At 47.9% G+C, this 25,776-nt stretch overlaps 3 protein-coding genes and 1 pseudogene across 4 annotated transcripts; 1 reads left to right on the forward strand and 3 right to left on the reverse strand.

The window, feature by feature from the left end:
• Positions 1-900: 900 nt before the first annotated feature.
• LOC117833079 (probable beta-D-xylosidase 2) lies at positions 901-3,285 on the forward strand (annotated as a pseudogene).
• A 136-nt stretch (positions 3,286-3,421) lies between these two features.
• Positions 3,422-4,255, reverse strand: LOC117834606 (succinate dehydrogenase assembly factor 1, mitochondrial). Its single transcript, XM_034714146.1, has 2 exons — positions 3,988-4,255; positions 3,422-3,501 (listed from the first exon to the last, which is right to left on the reverse strand). Exons 1-2 carry the CDS (start codon positions 4,253-4,255, stop codon positions 3,422-3,424), a joined length of 348 nt encoding a protein of 115 aa, XP_034570037.1.
• A 1,173-nt stretch (positions 4,256-5,428) lies between these two features.
• Positions 5,429-9,836, reverse strand: LOC117833078 (OBERON-like protein). The gene is made up of 3 exons (XM_034712459.2): positions 9,676-9,836; positions 8,129-9,408; positions 5,429-6,348 (listed from the first exon to the last, which is right to left on the reverse strand). The coding sequence occupies exons 2-3, from the start codon at positions 9,378-9,380 to the stop codon at positions 5,702-5,704; spliced, it is 1,899 nt and encodes a 632-aa protein (XP_034568350.1). The 5' UTR covers positions 9,381-9,408; positions 9,676-9,836; the 3' UTR covers positions 5,429-5,701.
• An 11,602-nt stretch (positions 9,837-21,438) lies between these two features.
• LOC117834045 (uncharacterized) lies at positions 21,439-25,776 on the reverse strand. 2 transcript variants are annotated; one of them, XM_034713661.2, is made up of 4 exons: positions 25,561-25,776; positions 25,207-25,297; positions 23,238-23,430; positions 21,439-21,876 (listed from the first exon to the last, which is right to left on the reverse strand). In XM_034713661.2, exons 2-4 carry the CDS (start codon positions 25,258-25,260, stop codon positions 21,746-21,748), a joined length of 378 nt encoding a protein of 125 aa, XP_034569552.1. In that variant the 5' UTR covers positions 25,261-25,297; positions 25,561-25,776; the 3' UTR covers positions 21,439-21,745. The 2 variants fall into 2 exon arrangements, with proteins under 2 accessions (XP_034569552.1, XP_034569551.1); XM_034713660.2 differs by lacking the exon at positions 25,561-25,776 and adding an exon at positions 25,386-25,523.

The raw sequence follows: 25,776 nt of genomic DNA on the forward strand, positions 1-25,776 counted from the left end.
TCTCGAGCGAGAGTTTCGACGGCCTTTGCTAGTTTCACTGGTGGAAAACGCGACATTAGTCCCTGTTGGTAGGGCTCAAAGATACCGAAAATCCCTCTGGGATTAAATTTTCGAGACAAAAGGAGGTTTTTGTCCCGGGTCATTCACCTAGCACTATGCCATAAACGATTTGTGATGGCACATGCAAATTACACTGCTGACAGGTGTAATTGGCACCCGCCAGCATAAAGGTTCCTTGTGCTGGTAGGGGAGCACCCGCCAGCACAGTGGCTAGCTCCTACACAAAGTACATGTAGGCACATGCTGGCAACCAGTACTAGTCAAACACATAAGCGCCCGCCACATAAGCACTCTGGTGGTACCTGCACGGTGCACTGCACTGCACTAGCACATGCAACTGTGTTGGCGGGTCATGTAAGCGCCCGCAAGAACAATGGTTTCAAGAAAATTCAAAATTGTTTAAATACTTGATAAATGATTTTGAAATTATTTCAAACTTTTACACATTCACATAAATATTATTTAGTGAATTAAAAAATATTATTTCATAGATAACACAGATCGATCTGGTGTTTTATTTGTCTTGAAGATTTCGAGCAACTTGCAAGTTGCAAGTGGTCTTGCTTCCGAAGTCTGAACCCTCACCGCCTGCGTCCCCTGTTCCGAAACGATAGAAACCTGCAGCAGCCTCTGCCTCTGCATGTCGAGCAGCCTGCCGGCCGGCGTTCACTCGATCGCGACGAGCACCACTTCCGATCCTTCACGTGCGGCCGCTGCTGCCGGCGATCGCCGGCGTGCATCGTAACTTGCACCCCCCACGTGATTGGCCAGACACCGGTCAGGGATGGATGCCCCATCGCCCTCGTGCCTCGCGATGATGCTCCTCCTCTGAATCAACGACGACCAACAAACAAAAAAAATTACTTTTTTCATTCCATTATACTGTATTTTCCTTTACATTGTATTTCATTGGTATTTGCATACTCTGCAGGCGGTCTCCGACGAGGCGCGCGCCATGTACAACGGCGGTCAGGCGGGGCTCACCTTCTCGTCACCGAACGTCAACATCTTCCGCGACCCGCGGTGGGGCCGGGGGCAGGAGAACCCCGGCGAGGACCCGGCCGTGTCCGCGCGCTACGCCGCCGCCTACGTCCGCGGCCTCCAGCAGCAGCAGCAGCAGTCCCCCTCCGCCTCCGGCGACAGCCGCCTCAAGCTCGCCGCCTGCTGCAAGCACTTCACGGCCTACGACCTGGACCGGTGGGGCGGCACGGACCGGTTCCACTTCAACGCCGTCGTGGCGGCGCAGGACCTCGAGGACACCTTCAACGTGCCCTTCCGCGCCTGCGTCGCCGACGGGGAGGCTGCCAGCGTCATGTGCTCCTACAACCAGGTCAACGGCGTGCCCACCTGCGCCGACGAGGGGTTCCTCGGGGGGACGATACGGGGGAAGTGGGGCCTGGACGGGTACGTCGTCTCCGACTGCGACTCCGTCGACGTCTTCTTCCGGGACCAGCACTACACCCGCACCACCGAGGACGCCGTCGCCGCCACGCTCCGCGCCGGGCTCGACCTCGACTGCGGGCCGTTACTGGCCCAGTACACGGAGTCGGCGGTGGCGAAGGGGAAGGTCTCCGACGCCGACGTGCGCTGGCCAACACCGTCGCCGTGCAGATGAGGCTGGGAATGTTCGACGGCGACCCCGCCGCGGGCCCGTTCGGGCACCTCGGGCCCAAGGACGTGTGCACGCCGGCGCACCAGGAGCTCGCGCTCGAGGCGGCGCACCAGGGCGTCGTGCTCCTTAAGAACGAGAAAGGTAAGCACAGGGGCGGCGTCCTCCCGCTGCGCCCGGCAACCCACCGCACCGTCGCCGTCGTGGGACCGCACGCCGAGGCCACGGTGGCGATGATCGGGAACTACGCCGGCAAGCCGTGCAGGTACAACACGCCGCTGCAGGGCGTGGCGGGGTACGTGCGGCAGGCGGTGCACGTGGCCGGGTGCACCGACGTGGCGTGCGCGGGGAGCCGGCAGCCCATCGCCGCCGCCGTCGACGCCGCGCGACGCGCCGACGCGACCATCGACGTCCCCGGGCTCGACCAGAAGGTGGAGGCCGAGGGGCTGGACCAGTCGACCCTGCTCCTCCCCGGCCGGCAGGCGGAGCTCATCTCCGCCGTGGCCAAGGCGTCCAAGGGCCCCGTCGTCCTCGTGCTCATGTCAGGAGACCCCATCGACATCGCCTTCGCGCAGAACGACCCCAGGATCGCCGCCATCCTCTGGGTGGGGTACCCCGGCCAGGCCGGCGGGCAGGCCAACGCCGACGTCATCTTCGGCCACTACAACCCAGGTGCGTTTGAGATTTTAATCACAAATTTTAAATAGACTGCAAATCTCGCAGCATGAAAAGGAGGCGAATTTGAGATTTCAATTCGAATTTGTTGGCAGGCGGGAAGCTGCCGGTGACATGGTACCCCGAGGACTACCTGCGGAAGGCGCCGATGACGAACATGGCGATGCGCGCCAACCCGGCGAGCGGGTACCCCGGCCGGACCTACCGCTTCTACACGGGCCCCACGATCCTCCCGTTCGGCCACGGGCTCAGCTACACCCGGTTCACGCACTCGCTGGCGCACGCGCCGGAGAAGCTCACCGTGCAGCTCACCGGCGGCCACGCGTCCTTCCCCAACGCGACGCGCTCCGCCGGCGCCGTGCGCGTGGCGCACGCGCGGTGCGAGGGCCTGACCGTCCCGGTGCACGTCGACGTGAGGAACGCCGGCGACCGGGACGGCGCGCACACCGTGCTCGTCTACCACTCGCCGCCATCCGGGGTCGCCGGCGCGCCGGCGAGGCAGCTGGTGGCGTTCGAGAAGGTGCACGTGGCGGCGGGCGGCGTGGCGCCGGTAGAGATGGGCGTGGACGTGTGCGAGGGGATGAGCGTGGCGGACCGGGACGGCGTGCGGCGGATCCCCGTCGGCGATCACAGCCTGATGATCGGCGAGCTCACGCTCGGCGTCGAGCGGCTCGGCTGGGCATAGAACGAAACGCAAGGAAACACAATCTGTGTCGTTTTGGGATAGGGTATTGGATTGCGATTGCCACGGTGCTTCCGTCTCTGCAAAGGTGGAGATGGAGATCTCAAAAGTTGCTGAAAATTTGTTGAAAATGATTGCAAACGTTTAAAACTGGAAGGAACACAGAAGAATGTCGTTTCTTCCTCACTACCAATGTTTTTCTGATGAAAAGATTTACTGGAAATGTCTACGACAAACGTCTGGACAAGAGCTTCTGCGACTCTCGTACTGACTGAAAAAACTGTCCATGGATTTGTTGTTTGGTAAGTTGGTATGCTTGCAACCCTGAACACAGATTTCTCTTGTCTGGGGGTAAAAAACCATGAACTGGCCGTGCTCGTTCTGAGCGCCAACAATCATTCTGAAACAAAGATCCCTGTACCTCGGCACAAACAATACTTCACTCGGTAATTTACCACGATGCAGTCATATGGATCTGACATATAATCAGAGTAATCAGTAACAAGTAACTGACAAGCATGACTACGACAATATGTTTGGCTTCTACAGTCAATTTACGGACCATCACAAAGGCACGGAACAGAAGCACCTACAGACTACAGTTATCCACCAGGTTTAACGCTGCTTCTCCTGCAGCTTCATCATCTCCAAGATGCACTGCTTCTTTGCCTCCAGCGGTCCGGCATCCTCCAGGGGGCCCTGCCTCCTCCGACTTTCTTCGCCAACATACGTGACGCGACCCTCTGCTGCCGTTCAGCCTCCCTGATGGGCCTCGTTGGTCTTCAGGCGGGTGGACGACAACTTTCTGTTTCAACATTCAAAAGTGGAAAAATGGTAACAACTCTGCGGATAAGTGGTAACTATCAGCATTGTTATAAAGGGAAGAACTACAGCTACAACAGAGATTTCTTAAGCATCTACAAGGTTGGGAAAATTGCATGGTTAGTACAACACTGCATACCTCCTTTCTTCACTTCAAGGGTAGCGAGTCCGGTAATATCAGGATTCTTGAGCTGCTCAAGCTGTCGCTTCCCTCTCCTCAGCAAGTACTCTATGCACACAAAGTTCCTCCGGTCAACATTCCTTGCGTTGTCACGGAACTCCGCCGAGACAACAGACTCGATCCTGTGCCGCTCTTCCGGGGCCTTTAGGCGTGCTGTCCGAAGGAATCCCCTGTACAGCGCCAAGACCTGCCTCTGAATACCAGAAAGCTTTGGGCGGGAGGTCATCTCATCCTTGTGAAGCAATCATCGAAGCCTGGTACACAGATGCAAATGATTTATGTACAGACAATCCATGCTTTTGCAATGCAAAGAAACTAAAAGAATTTTCGAAGGACCGAGCATCAAGCAACTACTCAGTTTGTCTCACAGAGACCAACTGGGCTGCATCAAAATTAAGTACCACAGCAAATAAACAATGGCAAAATACAGGTTTATCTATAACCAGCAGAGATTTAATGGCCTAATAGAAGGGAATGGAAATTCTTTAAAAAGGGGCGAAATAAACTACATACCCCCACCTTAGCTTAATTGGGTACCAAGAACTAATGTCAGTCTATAACCACATCAAAGGTTGTAAAAGTTGTAAACCGCAAAGCTAGAATCTACAAGCTGGTAGCAATACACCTAACACTGGCAACGTCTGAAATTCTACTGCATCGTTCTCTGAAGCACATGTGATTTCTATCCATCCATGTAGGGAAGGATCAATTCATGTTCAGAAGGATCGGGAGATGATTCTTCTGCAGCATGCCAGAAAGTCCCTGCTAACCAACAGTGAAATCAGGCACTGCTAACAATCCGAACTCTCAGAAGAAACAGCTAATCGACGCAGGAAGGGATCCCGCAAGGATTGACGGGGCGAGGGAGATCCCGCGCAGAGAGATCTGGACCCGGATCCTGAATCTCCCGGTCACGGACAGTTCACAGATCCGACCTGGGAGGACAAGAATACGCAAAGCCCTCGGTAGGGAAGAGAGGTTGGGGCGCTTACCTTATTCCTGCCGCCTGCCGGTGGGTGAGGTCGCCGGAGCGAGGCGTCGGGGCGCGGTGGCGGCGGTGGAGCGCTGGAGCTGTGGAGCAGCACGAACGACGGCACGAGAGAGAGGTTGGTTGGGCTCGGCATCAGGCCTGGACTTTACCCAGCTGTGGCCCATGGGCCTGGGGTCAGGCTCGCCGACGAGAGGAGGAGGGGCCGGTTCTGGGCTGTTTCCAGACCAACCAAAATTGCCCATCTTCCACAAGAAAGGCCCATGGGCCACGGCTTTGAAATAATTCTTCCACAAAATTACTCCTGCCGAAACATTGAATTTTCAGTATTTCAGAAACAGATGGCAATAATTCCATTCAGCAGGCTCTGATACCTCCCATTTCCATTCCCATAAACTTAACGCATCAACATAGTGAAATCAATCTTACATTGCAACAGTTGTAAATACAATGATCGATCAGTTCAACTGTATAGCTACGCTGTTGGTTACACTGAACTTACCATGATACCACACACAGTACAAATCTAACCATCAGTAAGACAACTCGCTAATAAACATGATTACGAAACTACCATGGATTACCGGAGTTACAGAAGTCGCAGAACAGCAGCAACTAAGGTTACCAACCAGGTTTAGCTAATCAGGAGACCCATCGAAGCGGCAATGCCAGCCCTCGCAGGTGCTATTTCGAGTGCGGCCCGTCAGACTTGCTGGACGGCATGCTGCGGACGTTCTTCAGCAGGTCCTGGATCTTGGACAGCATCATCATCTGTGAGGGGTCACCAGCGCTACTGCTACCACCGATGCCAAGGCCACCGCTGCTAGCAGCCTGCGGCGGCGGTGGCCGCTGGTTCTCCTGCAGCTTGATCTTCTCAAAGATGTACTGCTTCTCCGCCTCAGCCTCCTCCAGGCGGCGCTTGAGGTACATGCTCGCGTAGTCCTGCCCCGCCTCCTCCGACTTCTTCGCCAGCGCGACGCTCCGCAGCCGCTCTGCCTCCTGCCGGGCCTCACTGGCCTTCAGCTGGAACATCTCCGCTTCCACCTGCTTCAGGCGGATGATGCTCTCCAGCTCCTCTGCCTGCTGCAGCTTCCGCAGCCGCTCCGCCTTCAGCTCCTGGGCCTCCCTGGCCTTCTCCTCCAGCTCGCGGTCGCAGGCGTCCACAGCAAGGCGAGCCCTTTTATACATTCGCATTTTCTCTTCAGCAACAATCTCCATCTTTTTGACAGCCTCCTGGACAACCTCGGCAATTCGGTTGCAGGCCTCCTGGGGAGTGATCGAGCGCCCTGGCTCTTCATTCTCAAAGCTCTTTGGGGAGGCAATATCCAGCTCTAGGAAATAAACTGAGTGTTAGAGATATTCGTTCACCATTCAGAAAAGAAAGCAATCAGAAACACACAAAAAGAAGCGTGCTGCAGATAATTCAGTAAAAATAAAACTTCCATATGGAAAAATATCCTAGTTAATATCTTTGCCATTAGACACTTAGTTTTGCAACCAAATCCACGTAAACATGCAGAGGCCCAAATCAACTGCAACAAAAAAGCGAACACACCATAGAAAATGTTTGGTCAGTGTCAATTGTCAAGAATCACAGTGAGGAGCATGCACAAGCCAGCTATTCAAACTAGTGCACTGACAAAGAGTACCAGGGAGGTCTCTAGCCCCACCCCACCCCCCCACCCCCCAACAACAAAAACAAAAACAAAAACAGAGGCTGGAGCAAGCCAGTTGGGGCAGCCTGGAGAACAATCATGAACCTATTTATCATGGATGCAATGGCAGAATGAGAATGCTCAAAGAAGTCTAAAATCACAATGTGAGAATTGCAAATGGAAACATTTACCCTAGAATTGTAGCCAATCTGACTTGAAAAATATAAACAACTATGCACGACAACCAATTCAACTACAAGACGAAGATGTCCAACCACAACAACTCCAGAATGATTCTAAATGTAAGAATGTAACAACTAATCATCTTATGCTTATGTTTGGTGAGAATAATGTCCATGGAAATTATCATCGATGGAGCAACCAGACAACCAACTGAATAAGGTTATGGTCGTTTCAAAGTAACTGACAAGTGACAAGTAAAACTATGATATGGAGATGATATGTGCTGGATGGCGGTAACATGCCAAGCAGTCATACTTTCTGCATATTAAGCATCACGCTTTTAAGTTTTAAGGCTGCTCATATGCACTTGTATAGTACATGTAGTGGAATAGCTACAGCTTTCAGTAAATCCAAAAAGAAATTTGTGGAAGACATTACAACTGTCTGAGGCATTCAGAAATTTAAATTGCAAAATGCAATTACTACAGATGCTATAATGTTGTGTACAAGGGCCTGCTGTGCACTGAGCTACAACACAAGTTGGAAAGTGGATGATTCTACAGCACAGAAAACAAGGCTAGAACTATATAGATTGTCTAAAACATGGACATGAGTAGCTAAAGGTGTAGAGCGAAACAAGAAACAGGACAACTAAAATTTTATATGGACTTGAGGAAGCAGTCTTGTTTTCCAGCATATAACATGAAAAGAATAACAAAGTTCATAGCTATAAGGTAATAGTTATTATTCAATACATAATGCATGCCTATGCAGAAAGTGCAGCAAAATCCAACCAGAAGAAACAACAAATAACTGAAATTTATCATGCATAGTAACTTGTAGGAAATAACCAACAAGTATCAACAGTGTGTTTGACAAGTAACGATTTAGCATCATTTCATTTCCACCTATATAAAAAGAAGTAAAAATCCCCACCACAGTTGTAGCAGGAAACAAGCACCAGATGAAGTATAATGAAACTCAGCACGATAAGATGAGTTACTAAATAGGCCTAAATAACAGTGTTTGACAAGTAACGATTTAGCATTGTTCTATTTCCACCTATATATAAAAAAAAAGAAAAGTACAAATCCCAACAACAGTTGTAGCAGGAATCAAGCACCACAAGAAGTAAAATGAAACTCAGCACAACAAGATGAATTATTAAATAGACCTAAATTCGAGTGGCCAACATTGCAGGACCACAAGTATACTAAGTGTGGGCCATTGACAAGCCTTGTAAAAGTAAGTTGGGGCCAGAAAGCATGCATACCTTGGAGAGCTTGTAGCAGCATCCTAGGACTTACGGATTCAGCATAAGCACTCCTCAATCTGTCAACCAGCTCAACACATTTCCTGAACAATTTATTCCCTTTTGAATCCTCACTCAGACGGAATATCTTACAAACATAGTCAAGCTCCCGCAACAAAGCATCTCTGTCCCAACCAGGCGCACATTGCTGAAAGACATCCCTAACCCACCCCAGCAGTTCAGATGTCCTCTGGCAGGCCTGGCACCGGAAAAGCATCTCCGCATGACTAACACCATTCTTAATCGTCTGCCCAGTCCCAATCCGCCCATCACGGATCGCGCAGTCCGTGTGAGTCCAGTGAGAGCAGACATCACACCCGATCCAGCGGCACGTGTTGACCTCGAAATCAAACTTATTGCAGATGACACACATGCAGAGGTTGCAGAACCCGTTCCGGCTGCTGCATATACCACACCTGCACTCCTCAGCAGGGAGGGTGCTCTGGCAGGCGATGTTCCGGCACCTCTTGTACAAGAAAACCTCCGCGAGCCGGCTCTGGGGTATGTTGACGCTGGGATGCAGGAACGCCTGGATCCCGGTCTTGATGGCGACAAGGACCTCCAGCTGCACGTGGTGCGCCACCGAAAGCGCGGCAGGGGTCAGATCAACCCTGCCCTGGACAAGCTTCTGCAGGTACAGGAACTCCTCCACATGATGCGAACCACCAGTCCCTTCCAGAATCGAGCGGAGCTCGGTCTTGACCTCATCCAGCACCTCCTCACCAATGACCTTCATCTTCTCCGCAACAACGTCCACCCTGTCCCGAGCAATCTCCCTGAGCGTCACCCAACCGGCGCCCGGGATAATCCTACCCCGGACGGCCTGCAGGTCGTGAACGCCGTTACACACCACCACCTCCTTGTCCTTGCTGCCAGCCATCCTCACCGCCGTTATCGGCGCCGCCGCCACGGGAGGACCGCCGCCGCCGCCGCTCTTGCCGGTGCTGGGCTCCCCGGGCCACGTCTCCCGGGAGCTGGCGCTCTCGGTGGCGGAGTCGTGCCCCCCGTCGGAGTTGGACAGCGGCTCCTGCGCGTCCGGGGGCGAGCCGACCTGCTCCGGCGAGGTTGCGGCGGCCGCGGCGGCGCCGCCAAGGGAGAGCGACGTCTGCAGGGCCGGCGGCGCGCGCCCGTTGGGGCGCGGCGGCGGCGGCATGCCCTGCCCCTGCGTGGCCGGATGCTGGTGCTGGAAGTTGGCGCCCGACGAGGTCCCCATCCGGAATCAGAACCTCGGCGAGCGAAACCTGCACGGAGCGACAAATGCCATCAACAGCAGCCACCGGCGCGGAAATTCCTCTGAAATTTTCAGCGAACAGACGCGTAGGCAGCTGAGAGCCGCCGCGATTCGTCCCCCGCGGAGCCGATTGAGAACCCCCTCTCCGTCCCCCTCCCACCGTATCCGGCAGCGGGGCGCCCCCCGGAATCCCAGATCCCGTTCGCCCCCTCCCTCCCACCATCCCTACCGCGCGAGACAGGGAGCAGCAGCAGAAGCGGCGCGAGGGAGCACTCACCTCATCGACGAGGAGCTCGCCGACGAGAAACCTCTGGCGCCGCCGCCGCCCTTGACGGAGAGGAAGAGGCCGCCGCTCCGGATGAGGAGGTTCGATTTCTGTGCGGGAGGAAAAAAAACAAAGGGGACGAAATGGTCTCTGGAGTCCAACTGCGGAGGCGAGACGGTGGCCGGGTTGACCGCTGCGGGTGGGGTGGAGAGCGGCGGGGTAGAATGGTAAATCCGGCGGGGTTGACTGATGGGCGAGGCCATGGCCAAGTGGACCACCGCGGGTTCGTTTTTACCGCGCACCTGATTTGACTCGACTGACGTCATGCCACGGCCGCGACCCCCAGCAGCAGCGGGGCTGAGGTAGCCAGCTGGGGCGCGGCGGCTCACCAAGCATCCGTTTCGTTTTGAGATCAAGGGGTGTTTCGATACACCCGTTAAAGTTTAGCACCTATCACATCGGATGTTTGATGCTAATTAGAAGTATTAAATATAGATTAATTATCAAACTAATTGCACAGATGGAGTCTAATTCACGAGACGAATCTATTAAGCCTAATTAGTCCATGATTTGATAATGTGGAGCTACAGTAATCATTTGCTAAAGATGGATTAATTAGGCTTAATAGATTCGTCTCGCGAATTAGTACAGGATTCTGCAATTAGTTTTATAATAGCATCTCGTACCCAAACATCCCCCAAATAGAACGGGTCGGTTCATTCTACTTTTGTGGGTTGGATTCAACCCATCTCGTATTTGGATGAGTTTGAATGAGAGGGATGAGTTCGTTCCAGTTTTTTTATTGAAGACGTCGGGAGGAATAGGATGGATGTTATTTTAACACCGTTAGCAACAGGTCCCACCAACAAGTTGCGGGGCGCATCTGTCATCCTCTTTTCTTTTTTTTAACCTCACCTTATCTTCTTCCTCGGTTCCTCCGGCTATGCCCCTGCTATGTCGCCGCCGCCAGCGGCCTACCCCCTACCCTCCCCCCTGTCGGCGGCCTGCTCCCCCGCCACACCCGCCTGGCTCCTCCTCGCCGTGCCCACCTGGCTCCCCCTGCCGTGCCGACCTGCGCCCTCCCTCTCCCCCCCCACCGCCGGCCTAGCTCCCCCACACCACGTCGCCCTACTCAACCCGCCGCGCTACCCTGGCTCCTTCACGTCATGCCGCCAGCCGCCTCCTCCCTAACACTGCCCTCGACGCGTGCGTGCCGGTGTCACAGGGGAGTGAACTAGGTCGGAGTGGTCCCCTCGTTTTGGACAGACCATTTCAACCCATATCTATGCGGTATATTCCTTATAGGGGACGAACCCAACCCACTACATTTTCAACCAAACGCGGATCGATGGGGTCGATCCCAAAGGGCTGATTCGTAGCAGCAAGCTCCCGCTGTTCAGGCTCTCTAGCTGGAGTGGTTTTTTGATTGGTTCCTGTCTCCATGCAGCCAGGCTTGCTATGGAAATCGATCGGTTGCCTGTGCCCAGCAGCTCTTTTTCCCTCCGCACGCTCCTCCAAGCAGTAACTTCTAGCATCACACGAGCCAGGTCCGCCGGAAACGACCGATTTCTACGTTTCTCTGGAGCCTGGTCGCGAATGAATCTTTGCACGTCAAGAGCCTGTCCCAGCTACCGAACCATGCAACCAATCTAACTCCTCCAGCATCCGGCGAGCTTGGTTCAACCGCATGCAGGGAACCAATCAGGCCCCTACTGCCGTCGTGCACCTGTGGACTGTGGTCAACGCGAGCTTGGTAAGTTTTTCGGCGAAATTCGATTGTGTGCTCTAGTGTGGGTCCTACAGGTTCATAACGTGCGTGTTCAGTGGAATAGGCGAATAGCCAAAGCCAACTTATAAACACGTAGGAAGATTTTTTTTATGCATCATGAATTTTATAACTTTAGTACTCCTTCTATCCTAAACTGTAGGTCATTTTAGTTTTTTTCTAGATGAGATGCATAGCAAAATCTATGAATCTATAAAAGTCAAAACGACCGACAATTTGAAATGGAGAAAGTTTAAAGTATAGCGATAGTATCTTAAACGGCTAAGTAAAAATCTATGTAATGGTAATTTATACACCAAGTAAAATATGGTAACCATGTGAATATAGACGCTTTCGACTTTTCATGCGCGCATACACAGAATATGACACCAATATGTAGCATCTAATGACACCAAGGATCTTGGCAGCAAAAAAACTCGAGTTGTTCTTCTAAAAGTAGGGCAAACCGGGGAAAAAAGTAGACATGATGAACGAAAGATCGACAGAACCAGAATTAAGTTGATAGCCACGTGTGATTATTACAATAAGGTCGACGTGCATCAAAAGAACCAAAAAGAATGAAGAACTAAACGAACTTTAAGTACTTTGCTATGCTTTCATACGCTAAAGTCCTACCAGGCAGGGGGGTGTACACAAACGATTCCTCCAAACCACAATTGTAACTAATTGGGCCTAACAAGCCTCCCAAATACTGAATCTTTGTGCTCTTCAAATGACAGGCAACAACTTCACCGTCGACATACAAGAAGATGACCTCCTTGTACGGATTCAGTATTTGGGACCCAAGGAAATTAAATAACCTCCATGCATCTTGCCACACCGTCGTCGTCGTTCTCTACCATGTCCGTAGCATTGTCATCATCCGAGTTCCATCCCTCGCCGTGTTCTTGCGCTGCTTTTTTGCTCGGTTTCGTAGTAACCATCGAGGATCCAGCAGGGTCCACGGCATCTCATCTGTTTGAGGTCTGGATTGACTACGCTGAGATGCTTCAGCTGCCACTCCGTCTCATCGTCGCGCGACTCGTTGAGGATCCAAACATGAAGCTGGGACTTGGAATCGATAGCTGCCAAGTACAATTGATCATGTCCATGCGTTGATACGGGCAATACAAATCATAAATAAATAGCATTCTCATCTTACTGGTAAGCAATTATGTCAATAGACAAATGTAAATTGCACTTGATCATGTTGCAGTCCGCAACATATGAGATGCACCAAAACTTCGCAATGCGGTTCTGAGAAAACACTTAAACTGGTGAACGGTGACACTCAACGAAACATGCTGATGAGACTAAAACAGATTTCAGTTAGCTATTTCTATAATAATTGTTTCATTCTAGATTGCGTCTGACAAATGAATTTTCTCATATATCTGGAAAGCCCGAAATGGATAGGTTATTGGAGATGGTCGAAGCATGGGTTCAGAGTAAGACTCTGCACTTGCAGCTGACTTGACAATGTCAGAGGGCGCAACTCGGTTCGCGTTTTGGGCGTCGCTTAGGGCTGTACGTTGTGGTCTTCGTCGAGAACTGCCAACGTTGAATGTAAAAAATTAATCGTTAAATATATTGTTAAATTTATTATGAAAACCGAGTACTCATTGATAATGTGATACCTCGCATCCTAGACATCTTGACATGCAGGGCAGCAAATGTCTTGAATTGAAAAGCCGTGCGGCGCCACTCCCATATGTGGCGTTGAATGTGTGGGTCGTTCACGTGGATTATGATGAGTTTTTTTCCTACGAGCAACAATATTAATTTTGATTGACCCATAGCAGATAATTTCATATGTACATAAACGCACGCACCTTTGATTCATGATGACCACATGCCTGTCAGGTCGCCTCCGGAAGTCACCCCTATCTTGGATATCAGCCGCATATACAACCACGCCTATGACATCTTGAACCATAAAAAAATATATGCTTTTGCATTTTAGTGTGAAACCATGACATCATATTTTGTTAAATGAAAGTGAGTATAAATTGATGAGTCACCTGCAAAAGTATCTACTGGTTGACAGTATACAACCTTGAATTCTCTAAAGGCACGAGGACACTCTGAAATCTAGATGGGCCTCTGTGGAGTATTGATTATAGTGTCCAGTAAAAGGACGACAGCGTACTCTTCACACGGACGGTAAATACTGCGTATGGGATCCACGTAAGTTGGCGCAAAGCACACCCCAAAAAGTCATATGTTTCTTCTTCAATGAGCACATTGTTGAATAGCATGTGATGATCGCCGCACGCAACTGCCTTCATCTTGGTGCCCTGCACAAACATTGTAGTGTGGTTTGATTGCAAACTAGTGTGGATCCCATACGCAGTATTTACTGTCCGTGTGAAGAGTACACTGTCGTCCTTTTACTGGACACTGTAATCAATACTCCACAGAGGCCCATCTGGATTTCAGAGTGTCATCATGCCTTTAGGGAATTTGAGGATGTATACCGTCAGCCGGTAGATATTTTTGCAGGCGACTCGTCAATTTATACTCGCTTTCATTTAACAAAATATGTTGTCATTGTTTCACACTAAAATGCAAAAGTATATTTTTTTTTTGTGGTTCAAGATGTCATAGGCGTGGTTGTATATGCTGCTGATATTCAAGATGGGGTGACTTCCGGAGATGACCTAACAGGCATGTGGTGATCATGAATCAAAGGTGCATGTGTTTATGTACATATGAAATTATCTACCATGGGTTGATCAGAATTAATGTTGTTGCTCGTAGAAAAACTCATCATAATCCACGTGAACGACTCACACCTTCAACGCCACATATGGGAGTGGCGTCGCACGGCTTTTCAATTCAAAACATTAGCTGCTCTCCATGTCAAGATGTCTAGGATGCAAGGTATGACATTATCAATGAGCACTCAGTTTTGATAATAAATTTAACAATTAATTTTTTACATTCATTTGTCCCTTGCGTGTTTAAGTTTTTTACATTCAGTTTTCCCTTGCCGGTTAGGTGGAGTGAGTCATAGTCAAATTTTTTTTTCTCCCATCTGTTTTGATTCGTATGATCTGAAAGGTAACATCCTTTTGTGCTCAATAACTTCGTTTAACTGAAATTAAATAGTTTTGATCTTTGCTTTTTATGCTGCAGACCTATGCAAACAGATACACGCTGAACAGAAACAAATTAGAGAGATGGTACGTGCCCTTGCATTAGCTATCATGGACAACTAGTAATGCCTTCTCAAGGATTTAGAGAAATAAAATAAGAGTGCAGCATTTACACGCATTTTACAGATAGATTAAAAATTTTGATCGACCAGATTGTTCATGTGTTATGTTTCTTTATTCAGTTTTTATATAATCATCAAACTCCATAAATAAATTTATGTGTGGGTAATATCTTGCACTCCTGGGGTTTTATACATACATTAATTTTGACAATCAATTCATATTAATATATACGTACCACTGTGCATTGGTTGTTATAGTTTTCCTATAAGATGAGTATAGAGCATTGAACGTCAAATTACTAGTATTTCTATTATGAAAATTATAAGATGAGTATAATGTTTGATACTTATAGATGACATTTGCTTTGCCCAAGGTACAATCCTAGTAATTTATAAACATGCCCAAGGTTCAGTTCGGCAGTACTGGCTAACAAAACTCATCCTGGAGGCACAAGCCATGCTACTTGCTCCACTGCAAATACTGTAAACTACATATGGAGGAAATATTTTTAGGATGCTAAGAGGTTCTGCTAGCTTGTGAACGGTTTAACTGTTCTACATTAGGGATCCTGATCTTCAAAAACTGAAACGCAAGAGACATATAAGCCAGGATCCAGTACTGAAACCCATATATAAGCAACTAAGCAAGTAAACTAAGTAGGTTGAGCATGAGTTATATGGGATCCATGTCTATAACAACTACGTAAGTAAACTAAGTAGGCTGAGCATGAATTATATGACAAGATATCCAGCTTTGAACTTTGAAGTAAAATAAACAAACCAGCATATGTCATTACCGTCATGTCCAACTGAGTTGATTGCATATGTAAAGAGGATGTGTTGACTTAGAAGATAGTCCAAAAAATTTTAGAAGCAAAATTTCTGAAGAGGATGTGTTCATACTGAACAACACCTAAAACGATTGTGTTTCATCATACCTTATTCATTGCTAGCCATAGCTTTGCTTGAACCTTTCCTTCCAGCAGAGATTGAAGTACCTGCATACACTGCCTGAATAAAGAATGAATGTGTTAACCACAAGTTAGTCTTTCCCTCATCAGAACAACAATTCAAAACAAAAATCATACAGAAGCTAGCAATGCCTGTGTATGAGTAGCTACTTCACAAATCTGTGCCGTGTGACTTGCAATGCCTGTTTTGGCTTGATTTTTTCCAGATTTCCCTGCACAAGCACAACCACGAGATTATGTCAAATGGGAATAGGGGATTCAGGTCTGAAAGGATTGCAGAACATTCAGGTTATACAGATTCTTCTTTTTCTCTGTAGCCCTTCACCAAAAGAGCAACTCTCATCCTGCACATGTACAGCTTCACTATTGTTATGCTTATCAAACCTATTCAGACTGCCTCCCACAGAAACTTTGCTAGCCATCCATAAACACAGCACAAACCATATCACTTTGTTCAGAAAATGCATTGAAAATAAAAATGAACCGAATACTGATGATACATCAAACCAGATGCACAGCTGCAGCCAGCCAGCAGTTGCGGCAGCGCTACTGCTTATTTGAACTGCAACATGCTGCTAAAATCAACGAGCTGCTGGGCTGCAGATGCTGCTACTTGGGGCAGCCGAATGGCTGGGCTGCCCAGCAGCAGCAGCCGCAACCGCAACAATCTGCAGAATACACTGAACTGAATAGCAAGTACCATTTACTCCAAGTCAATGACACTGCATAAATTTCATGCTCAAATTAGAACCATCCATTTAGTATGTTGAAACTTTCAGCCTTTGAAAAAGCCTATGCATATATAATTTTTGCTCAGATGTGTCAAAATCAGGTACAAGAATAGAAAATTCCTTCATCCTTGAAATCCATCAAAATAGCAATCCATCAGGGAAATAAAAGGAACTGAATAGAAGAATTGGATGAACAAAAGCGCATGGGAACCAACAGCAACCAACATGCAAAGCAGATCAAACTCAACCACTTTTGGACAACAATTTACATACCTTTCAACGATGTTATCTTAACCATTAGTGGTTAGCACCATATCCTGCATGAGGCTTATCCGAAATAACCCACTCTGATACTCTGAAAAATAAAGAGCTAGCATGTGTTGAGGACCAATCTCCCTGCCACGAAGAATGGAATCATTAACTATTTTCCAAAGGTGAAGTATGTGTGCCGGCCCAATATGTTGCAGTACAGGATGAATAGGCCTATCTCCATCGATAGCTAATATACACTTTCCAGCATCATGATGAATTAATACTCTTAGAAACTCTGAAGCACTGACGTGTTTCATTCTCCCACAATTATGAAACATAGCAGTTCATGATAATTGTAGGAATTATAGGCCTAGCAGGCAGCACAAGATAGAAATAACTACAAGAAATGGGCTAGAAAATGGCATACCCTTCTGATCTGGCGCTAAAGAATTTTGTTGTCCGGGCAACCAGAACCAGCCACAAGAACAGGTAGAGAAAAAAAAATCACAGGACCAAATTTTTACAGGAACCACCATAAAAAGAAACAAACAAGAGCTCAAATTAGTATCATTGCTGGTATATGATTCTCCATTCATATTCACTAACATTTTCTGTCAAGGACAGGAAACAGAGCAACTTAGTGTTGCCTTACAAAAACCAGCTTACACCAAGAGGTATTGAATACTCAGTTCAGTATTAAAAAGATAGAAATGGCAAAGTATTGTTGTGTTACCATTTGCCAAACAAAAACCATCACATTCTGTAATTACCATTTTCACCTATGCATATAGCATGCTGGAGCAAACAAAGCTACTTCCCCAATTAAGTTGCTGTAAGAAAACCTGCTAGTGACTGGTGAATAAGCGATCAAATCCAAACATGGTACTCATAAATGGCTATTTTAGAGTTGAATTTCTCTTTGCAGTCAGACAAAATATTTATACGGTGTAAGCCCAAATGAAGAAAATGATCAAATTCATGATAGATCATATTTGTTTCTACTTGCTTACACATCAGATCACAAACCCTAGCTAGATAATCCACTCCTAAACTAAGAAGCATTGGATAAGCACTTGGCTTTTTTTTAGAAGCACTTAGCCTATTTGACGCGGTAAGCCATGCTCTACTGGATAAGCACTGCATAAAAAATCCTCAATACAGTAGCCATCAACCATTTTAAAAATTCCAATGCCCAACTCTCAAATCCCCGAGTCGTTCTTGTTTTGCATGTAAATCCAAGTGATAGCTTGTGCCATAGCAATAACGAACTTACAGAGGGTAAGGTTTTTTTTAGCTGTACAGATTTTTCGACCGCCCTATAATTGATTGCACGCCTTGCTTACGACATTCAGCTGGATCTATCGGCGATTTGATTACTTGGTAATTATTGGTTGACATGGATATCCTGCAAGGGAGTCAAGAAAGATGAACAGATAGAAACGATGCAAGGTATGATAATGAACAAATAAACAGCTTTTTTCTGAATTCAAACAAATAGAAATCTCATTAAACTGAACATTTATGAAGTGATTAGGGTAGCATATATATAAGTGCTCTGTTTACCTTGAGATCGATATGATCACCGCCGCAGCGCCATGGGGCATCAGCCCAGTCCTCTGAATGCAGCTTCAAGCCGGCCACCGTCCCCGCCGCAGCGCCATGGGGCATCAGCCCAGTCCTCTGAATGCAGCTTCAAGCCGGCCACCGTCCCCGCCGCCGCTCCCTCCCGGACAAACACCCTCTCCACCCACCTCATGGTCCTCGAAGATATCGCGTGCCACGTCCACGTCGCCGGCGGCCACTCCATCGTTCGCCATGCAGCGCCGTCCTCCTCTGAGATCTCACCATGCTCCTCCTCCATCTCTCGCATGCGTCGCCGCCAACTCCTCTGAGATCTCGCCGTGCTCCTCATGCTCCATCAATCACAATGCGCTGCCGACCTGCCGTCCTCCTCCTCCTCCTCGATCTCGCCATGCTCCTCCATGACTCGCCATGATGCGTCGCCGTCCTCCTCTGAAAAGATATCGCCATGCTCCTTCTCCATCACTCGGCATGCGCCGCCGTCCTCCTCTGAGAAGATCTCGCCATTCCTTCTCCTCCTCTTCCTCCTCCTCGTCGTCGTCATCCTCTTGTGGCTTAGCAGCACCTCCCAGTGCGGCGGCGACGCGGCGGGGTCGAACACGACGTGCGCGCGGCGGCGGTAGTAGCCTCGCGGGTGCGGAGGAGGCAGGCGCGCCCACCACCGCGTCGCGGGGTTGCACAGGTACATCCCGTCGCCGGCGAAGAGGACGAGGCCGTCGCAGTGGCCCAGGACCACGTGCCAGTGGTAGGGCTCCTCCCGCCCGGCGGTGACGAAGCTGAACTCGCCGTCGATCCGGGGACCGCACGCCGCCGTCGGCGGATGCGTCTCCGCCGTCTCCGGGCGGGCGAAGAAGGAAGAACCCGTCGCCACCGTCTCGTGGTCGTAGTAGTTGAGGAAGAACCCGCCCACCGAGCGCGGGAGGAGGTGCGGGAGCAGCAGCCGGCAGTCGTCCACGACGCGACGCCAGGGCCTGCAGACGCAGCGCGCCGCCGCGAGGCTGCGCGGCGGGAGAAGGCCGAGCACGCCGACCAACGCGTCGTCGGGTAGAAACGCCGCCGCCATCTCCTCCATGGACGCGGATTGATCGAACTGCATGCAGCGGAGGCGCGCAACGACGCGTCTGGTATTTGTTGAGTGCCAAATGGGAGGTTCTTAGATCCGGATTCATCGGCGTTTGTTGAATGGCAAATGCGACGCGTAGTTCTAGTGCAGGAATTTTGGATTCATGCAGTCGATGGTTGGGTTCATCGGTTTAAATCTTGTTGAGGGAGCAAGAGCAACGAACCTGTGCCAAAGAAAATTTCCGTCAAGCTTCAATACCTCCTAAAATTACTGTCACATCAAAAACTTATATACTAATTAGGAGTATTAAATATAGATTAATTACAAAACTAATTGCACAGATGGAGACTAATTTACAAGATGAATATATTAAGCCTAATTAGTTCATGATTTGATAATGTGATGCTACAGTAAACATGTGCTAATGATGGATTAATTAGACTTAATAGATTCGTCTTGTGAATTAGCCTCCATCTGTGTAATTAGTTTTATAATTAGCTCATGTTTAGTCCTCCTAATTAGCCTCCAAATATTCAATGTGACATGAATTTTAGTCCGGACTAAAAATCCAAATACCGCCTAAGCAAAGTTCCACAACCCGGATTCATCCACCTCGAATTGACTTCTTTGGAGATGAAATTCTACCGTGCAATTTCACTTGAAATTCCTACGTTTACCCTTTTCACAAAGAGAACCTAAACACATGCTCCAACTTTGTACCAAAGACGAAGATATTTTACTGGATCAAACCTTTCAAAATTTAGGGGCACTAGCGGTAAGAAATTCAATAGGTAAAATATTGCCAATCACTTTCGTAAAATATTGCTCACGCGCCTGATAATGCCCGTAGCTTATGCATTCATCAGATAAGCGATACCAACTGTTCCAACTTGCAGAAAGAAAGATCGAGATTAAAAAAAAAGGAAAATATTTATTTTTTAACAATCTAACTGCTGCCTCCGTTTAAGTTTGGCCATCCAATTCCAAAACTATGAATCTTCGATTATCCAACTGTTAAAACCGTTCACAATTGGCCATCCAGCTAGCTATTTTGACGGGTGTTTTTTCTGCCGTGGAAGACACATGGTGGTGGACCCACATGTTAGGTACTCTCTCTTTCTTCTCTTTCTCCTCTTCCCTCTTTTGCCCTCCTCCCCGCGGGGTTGCTGTTGCCGCCGTTCCTCGTGTCGTGCCGCCACTGTCCACCCCCGCACGAGCTGCCATTCACTCGTGGCTATCGCCGTCGTCTACGCCCTAATGGGGCCGCCGCTACGGCCACTGTATACCCATGCTGAGCCACCGCCACCATCTCCACTCGCGTCGGGCCGCTGCCATCTACCCTCATGTCGGCCCGCAACCATTCGCTCCGCCCGTGCCTGCGTTGGGCCACCGCCATCCATCCCTGTGCCAAGACGCCGCTGCCCGCTCCGCTCGCGCCGGGCTACAGCCGGGGCCGTCGTCCTCCCCTGCGGGGCTACCGCCGCCGCTGCCGTCAAACCCCGTCGCAGGACCGCCACCACCACTAGATGGATGGTTTTGCTGTTGTTAGCGCCGAAGCAGAAGAGAGAAAAGAAGGAGAGAAGAAAGAAAGAGTATCTTATATGTGGGCCTAATGCCTTCTTTTTCCAACAGGGATATTACCCAAAAATGGGCTTCCAAGCAGAAAGAAAGAGACCGGTCCGTCCTCCCTCTTTGCCTAGCGGTTAAGTAGACTCTCTCTTGTTAGTGAAGAGGGTGTGTAACTAAATCAATGACTCACCTTATATATTATAATGGGCTACCTCATCTCAATAGGTTAAAATCAAGGTCTGGCCACTTCCCTCTATCCTAAGATTATCATAAAGGATCAGTGGTATCCGATTACAAAAAGTATGTGCATCCAAACAGGTAGGCAAAACTACCCATCAAAACCAATATATAATCAATTGCGGGGTCGAAGATTCATGATTTTGGAATCGGATGGCTAAATTCAAATGGATGGCTAAATTCAAACGGAAGCAATAGTTGGATGGTTAAAAATGGAATTTTTTTCTAAAAATCTCGTGGCCCTTTATTCTGTAGAAAAACGATAGACACGTGAATGAATATAATGGCATTTCACGCTCTAGTGTTACCAGCAACAGCGACCTCTATTGTCCACTGTCCAAGGCAGGCAATATAATGGCATCTCATGCAGCCAATAAACCAGAGCATTCCGAAGGAGAGATACTTTCAGACACTTTAAAGAGCAACCATCTGCACAGAACGCAAAAAACACATGTATGTCCTTCGTCTACACCATCTTTACCATCTCGGATCCATCCACGACCCTATATATGTGGGAAAGAAGCAAGTTACAGAAACACACGCAGGTCACACTCCATGACGATTCTACGGCGAAAACAGGTTTCTGGACCATTGTGACCTAGTGCTGTATGGTACAGAGCGAGAGGCGCCTTAGAACGCCCCAGCAGGCAGGGGGTGGTGGTGGCACAGCAGAGGCGGCTGGCGGCAAGCCTGCTAAGCTTCGAGCTTCAGGGAGACGACACGGGACTGCCGGTTACGCTTGGCCACCCGCACGAACACGACGGAGAGGCATGACGGCGCCCACCACGGCCTGCGGACTTCCTGCTCCCCTTTGAGGCAGGCAACTGGCGAAAAAAATGCAACTAGGAGTTAGACGAAACAATTGTACGCATTTTAAGGCGCACAAATGCAAGATAGTTGAGAAATATAAGAATTGCCACCAGATTGCTGAAAGCCATATACTTGGCAGATAGGCAGTGTTCAGTTGTTTTGGGATTCCAGGAGAAGATATTTAACAAAGGAGAAGTAAGAATGGAATTTTAATGGTGGCACTTACTTCTGCGGATTAACACACTAGTATGGATAGGCTTTAAAGATACCTCCCTTTTGCCTTGCACCTATTTAATTTTACTTTGCAAAGTAAATGATTTGGCGAAGAACTCCATTTTTAGTTCACATACTATTCTTGGTTACTGTTGGACTGTGATAAATGTACTGGCCACATACTGCCTCTTAATTAGAAAATCAAGATAGACACACAGCACTGTAAGTGTGCTGCTTAAGTCATCTTAGATTCTAGGTGACTGGATTATGACTGATCAAATTATCTGTACATGTGCAGGTGTTTGACAAGGAAACTGTGTAACATATTTACGTCAGTTCGAACTAAGTACAATAGTAAACATTACATAACTCTGCCATAAATTTTGCAGTGTAATTGTGATGCTTAAGTCATAACTGAACAGTGAAACCTCATGGTCACGGTCATCTTAGATTCTAGGTGACTGGATTGTGCTTAATCAAATCATCGTGCACGTGCAGGTTTTTTACCAGGAAAACATGTTAGTTACTGATCTCATTAGGGAAATGGTAAACATGATATAGCTCTATCAATCAATCTAAAAGTATTTTTTCCTTAACTTCTTGACATATGTTACATGCTATACGCCTATACTAACCTCCCAAAAAATAAATAAAACAGTGATGGGTATCAATGTATCATTGTATAACAGAAATTAATGCATATGCACACTCTTTAATGATGTACAAGTTTTCCATGCATTATTTTTTTACACCAAAATAATTTTTATTAACTGATTATAAATTAAGTTACAATAGGATGGAGTTTTTTTTTAATGCCAAGTTGCCAACATGAGGACAAGTTCTGCAAAAGGAGTTGCTAAATCTGAGGCACACACTTCCTGTTACATTACAGAGGTGTTTCACTTAAGAAATATAAGGTTGGTAATTGTACTACTTAGAAATTTATAGGGGCATTTTCACTATAGGTACTTAAATTGACTAAGATAAAGAAGTATGGCTTGGGGGGAAAATCACATTTTTAGCTGATATGTTAACATGATATGCTAACACAAAAGGAAACTGAAGAAACCTTGAACTGTGATGGGAGTCATAGAATAGAATATTGCCTATTTTGAACTCTTTCTAAAGTGCAAGAGTAGCAGTAGGCTGCAGAAATGTGAACCTTTGATGCGCCTTAGCTCTTTACAAAGTGTAATAAAATCTCCCCATTTCATATGACACCGTCTTATGAATCGAAGAATCTGCTCTGTAGTGAACATCGACAGGCTTTCTAGATACTCCCCATTCACACCATTTTCTTCAAATGATTGACGATAGCTTCCAAGATTTATTTCCTCCAACCATAACCCCACATCCTGCAGCACAACTATGGCACATAAGTCATCGTATTTAACTCTATTTGGAAGAAGTGCTCTATGCTGATCTACTGTCAGAAAAATGGAACATTAACACTTTGTATACATTATTTCACACTGAGATTAGCTACCTTATACAATGTTTACTCTCACTCCTATGAAAAACATAAAAGGTGTAAGTTTGGATGTCAGAATTAGCAACCAGCATCCTCCAATGAAACAAGATTTGGGCCATTTGGCAAAAATAAACGATTCTTCTATTTTATGCACCACTTGTAGACTGTAGTCATCTATACAAAAAAAAGGGCTGCATGGCCAGCACACTACTCATCAGGTGATCAGGATAGTCCTGTCACAATAGAACTCACAAAAGAAAATCTTTTCATAACATCAAATATCTGACAATGCCTAACCTCTTCACCTCAACCAGACACGCAATCATTTCTAATCCGGACCTTTTTCCAGTTTTTTTCAATGCTAAACTTTCCCTATCTGATTATGCCTTCTGTAATGCAAACAGCCCTCTTTCCAGTCGGCAAAAGGCACGATTTTGCATTGCTTGCTAAATCATCTCCAGGTCAAGCAGCCTAAGACACTTTTGCAAAGTTGGATAAGGAACAAATCAGTTCCATTTCCTAGGTAAGATCCTGAGAACCAAAAGTGGACAACTTTGTTTGTCTGCTCGACCATGTAGGCCATTTGTGCTAGAACAAGATTGCTTAAATGGCAGCACATAGCACAAAAGTTGACTTCGACACTCAAGCATGATTGTTCTTTTAGCGTCATGTCTAGAATAGCAGGTGTCATCACTCATTGACAAGAAATCATTTCCAAGGTAAACAAAGGACATTTTTTCCTAAACCAAAATAAAAACAAACCCATTTATGCTAGCATTGCTTTCCCACAGAGAGAAAAAGAGACAAACAACTTACTGTCAGGCTCTATTAAGTTAGAAGTTCCTAAAGTGCCATCTTGCCAATAGACAAAATGGTAAATCAGATTCAGCACGTGCACTTTCCCAACTGTTGCCCACTGCCTCCCTCTATTTATAGCGGTGTTATTGTGCTACTGTCCTCAGCCAACAAAGATTGATTAATGAAGTCTTAAGGCAGTGCGGCGGTACCTTTCATTTACCTAAAGTTATTGCACATATCTCTTACATTAACAAATCTAAAGCTGGAGAAGGATCAGTTCATGCTCCATGAAAGAAAGTTCCTTGCCAGCACCCCAATTATGTTATCCATAAAGCAAAGTTAATTTTTCCCCTTAGCAGTGCAGGTTAAGGAGTAGCATAGCATGTGAAACTGCAGAGACATGTAAATGATCCCCCTCAGCAGAAGTTGCATAATAAATCCTACAGATTGATCAGCTAAGGTTAAATGAGTGGTGACTTCCGAACTTTGTATGCTACTACTCACATAACTGTGACAACTGAAAACATATAAGCGATAGAAAACTACGATCTTACCCAACAAAAACGTACTAATCCGAGTAAAGTAAAAGATAAGGGGAATGCTACTCCAAGTACCACTGATGAAGTACGACAATCTCAATCCCACTACAAAAGGCTTCGTGATTGGTGTTTAGCCGAACTCTATCCCAGAAAAAACTTCACATTTAATCTAATCCCCAGCACTCGAGTGTCCGAAATTCGCAGGGAGAGATCAAACATGCATTTCGACACCCAAACCACTGTAATCCACGGAACCAATAAACTAGAGTAGTAGAGTTACAAAAACTGAAACTAGGACCATGGAACTGTACGAGTTGCCGCACCTGCACAGTCCATATGAAGAAATCCAACGGCTCCGGCGACCGACCCCGGCTCATCTCCGCCTCCGTCCCCACCGCCGGCGAGGCCCTCCACCTGCAGACAGACAGATTACTCCAAATCAAGAACCGGATCTCCCAACAAGCCAGAACCCAAAGAATTCCTCCAAAGAAATCGCAAGAACCCCGCAGCCAAGAAGAATCTTTTCAGCGCAGGCAGTTCCATCTCATCTTCCCGGGGAGGAAGGGGAGGCGTATCCGCGTAAGCGCAAGCCCAACCGAGGTCACATCCAGACCCCCTATCCCAATTTTGAGAGTTTTGGACTAAAAAACCGGAGAAGGGGGAGGGAGTGCAGCTACCCGGTGCGCCACTCCAAGATTCGACGCCGCCGCGCCTTGCCCACGCCGCACGCGCAGCCCGGCGCCTGTTCCCGCGCCGCTCGAGAGGAGGGCGGCGTCCCGCGCTTGGGGAGGGAGAGGAATGGGTGGCGGCTGGTGCGCGCAGTGGAGCTGCGCGAGGTGGCGAGCAGTGGCCGACTACAGCTCTCCCTTTTCTTTTGTTTTCTTTTTTTTTGG

Source organism: Setaria viridis, chromosome 8 (genome assembly GCF_005286985.2).
Source record: "Setaria viridis chromosome 8, Setaria_viridis_v4.0, whole genome shotgun sequence".
Taxonomy (NCBI): Eukaryota; Viridiplantae; Streptophyta; class Magnoliopsida; order Poales; family Poaceae; genus Setaria; species Setaria viridis.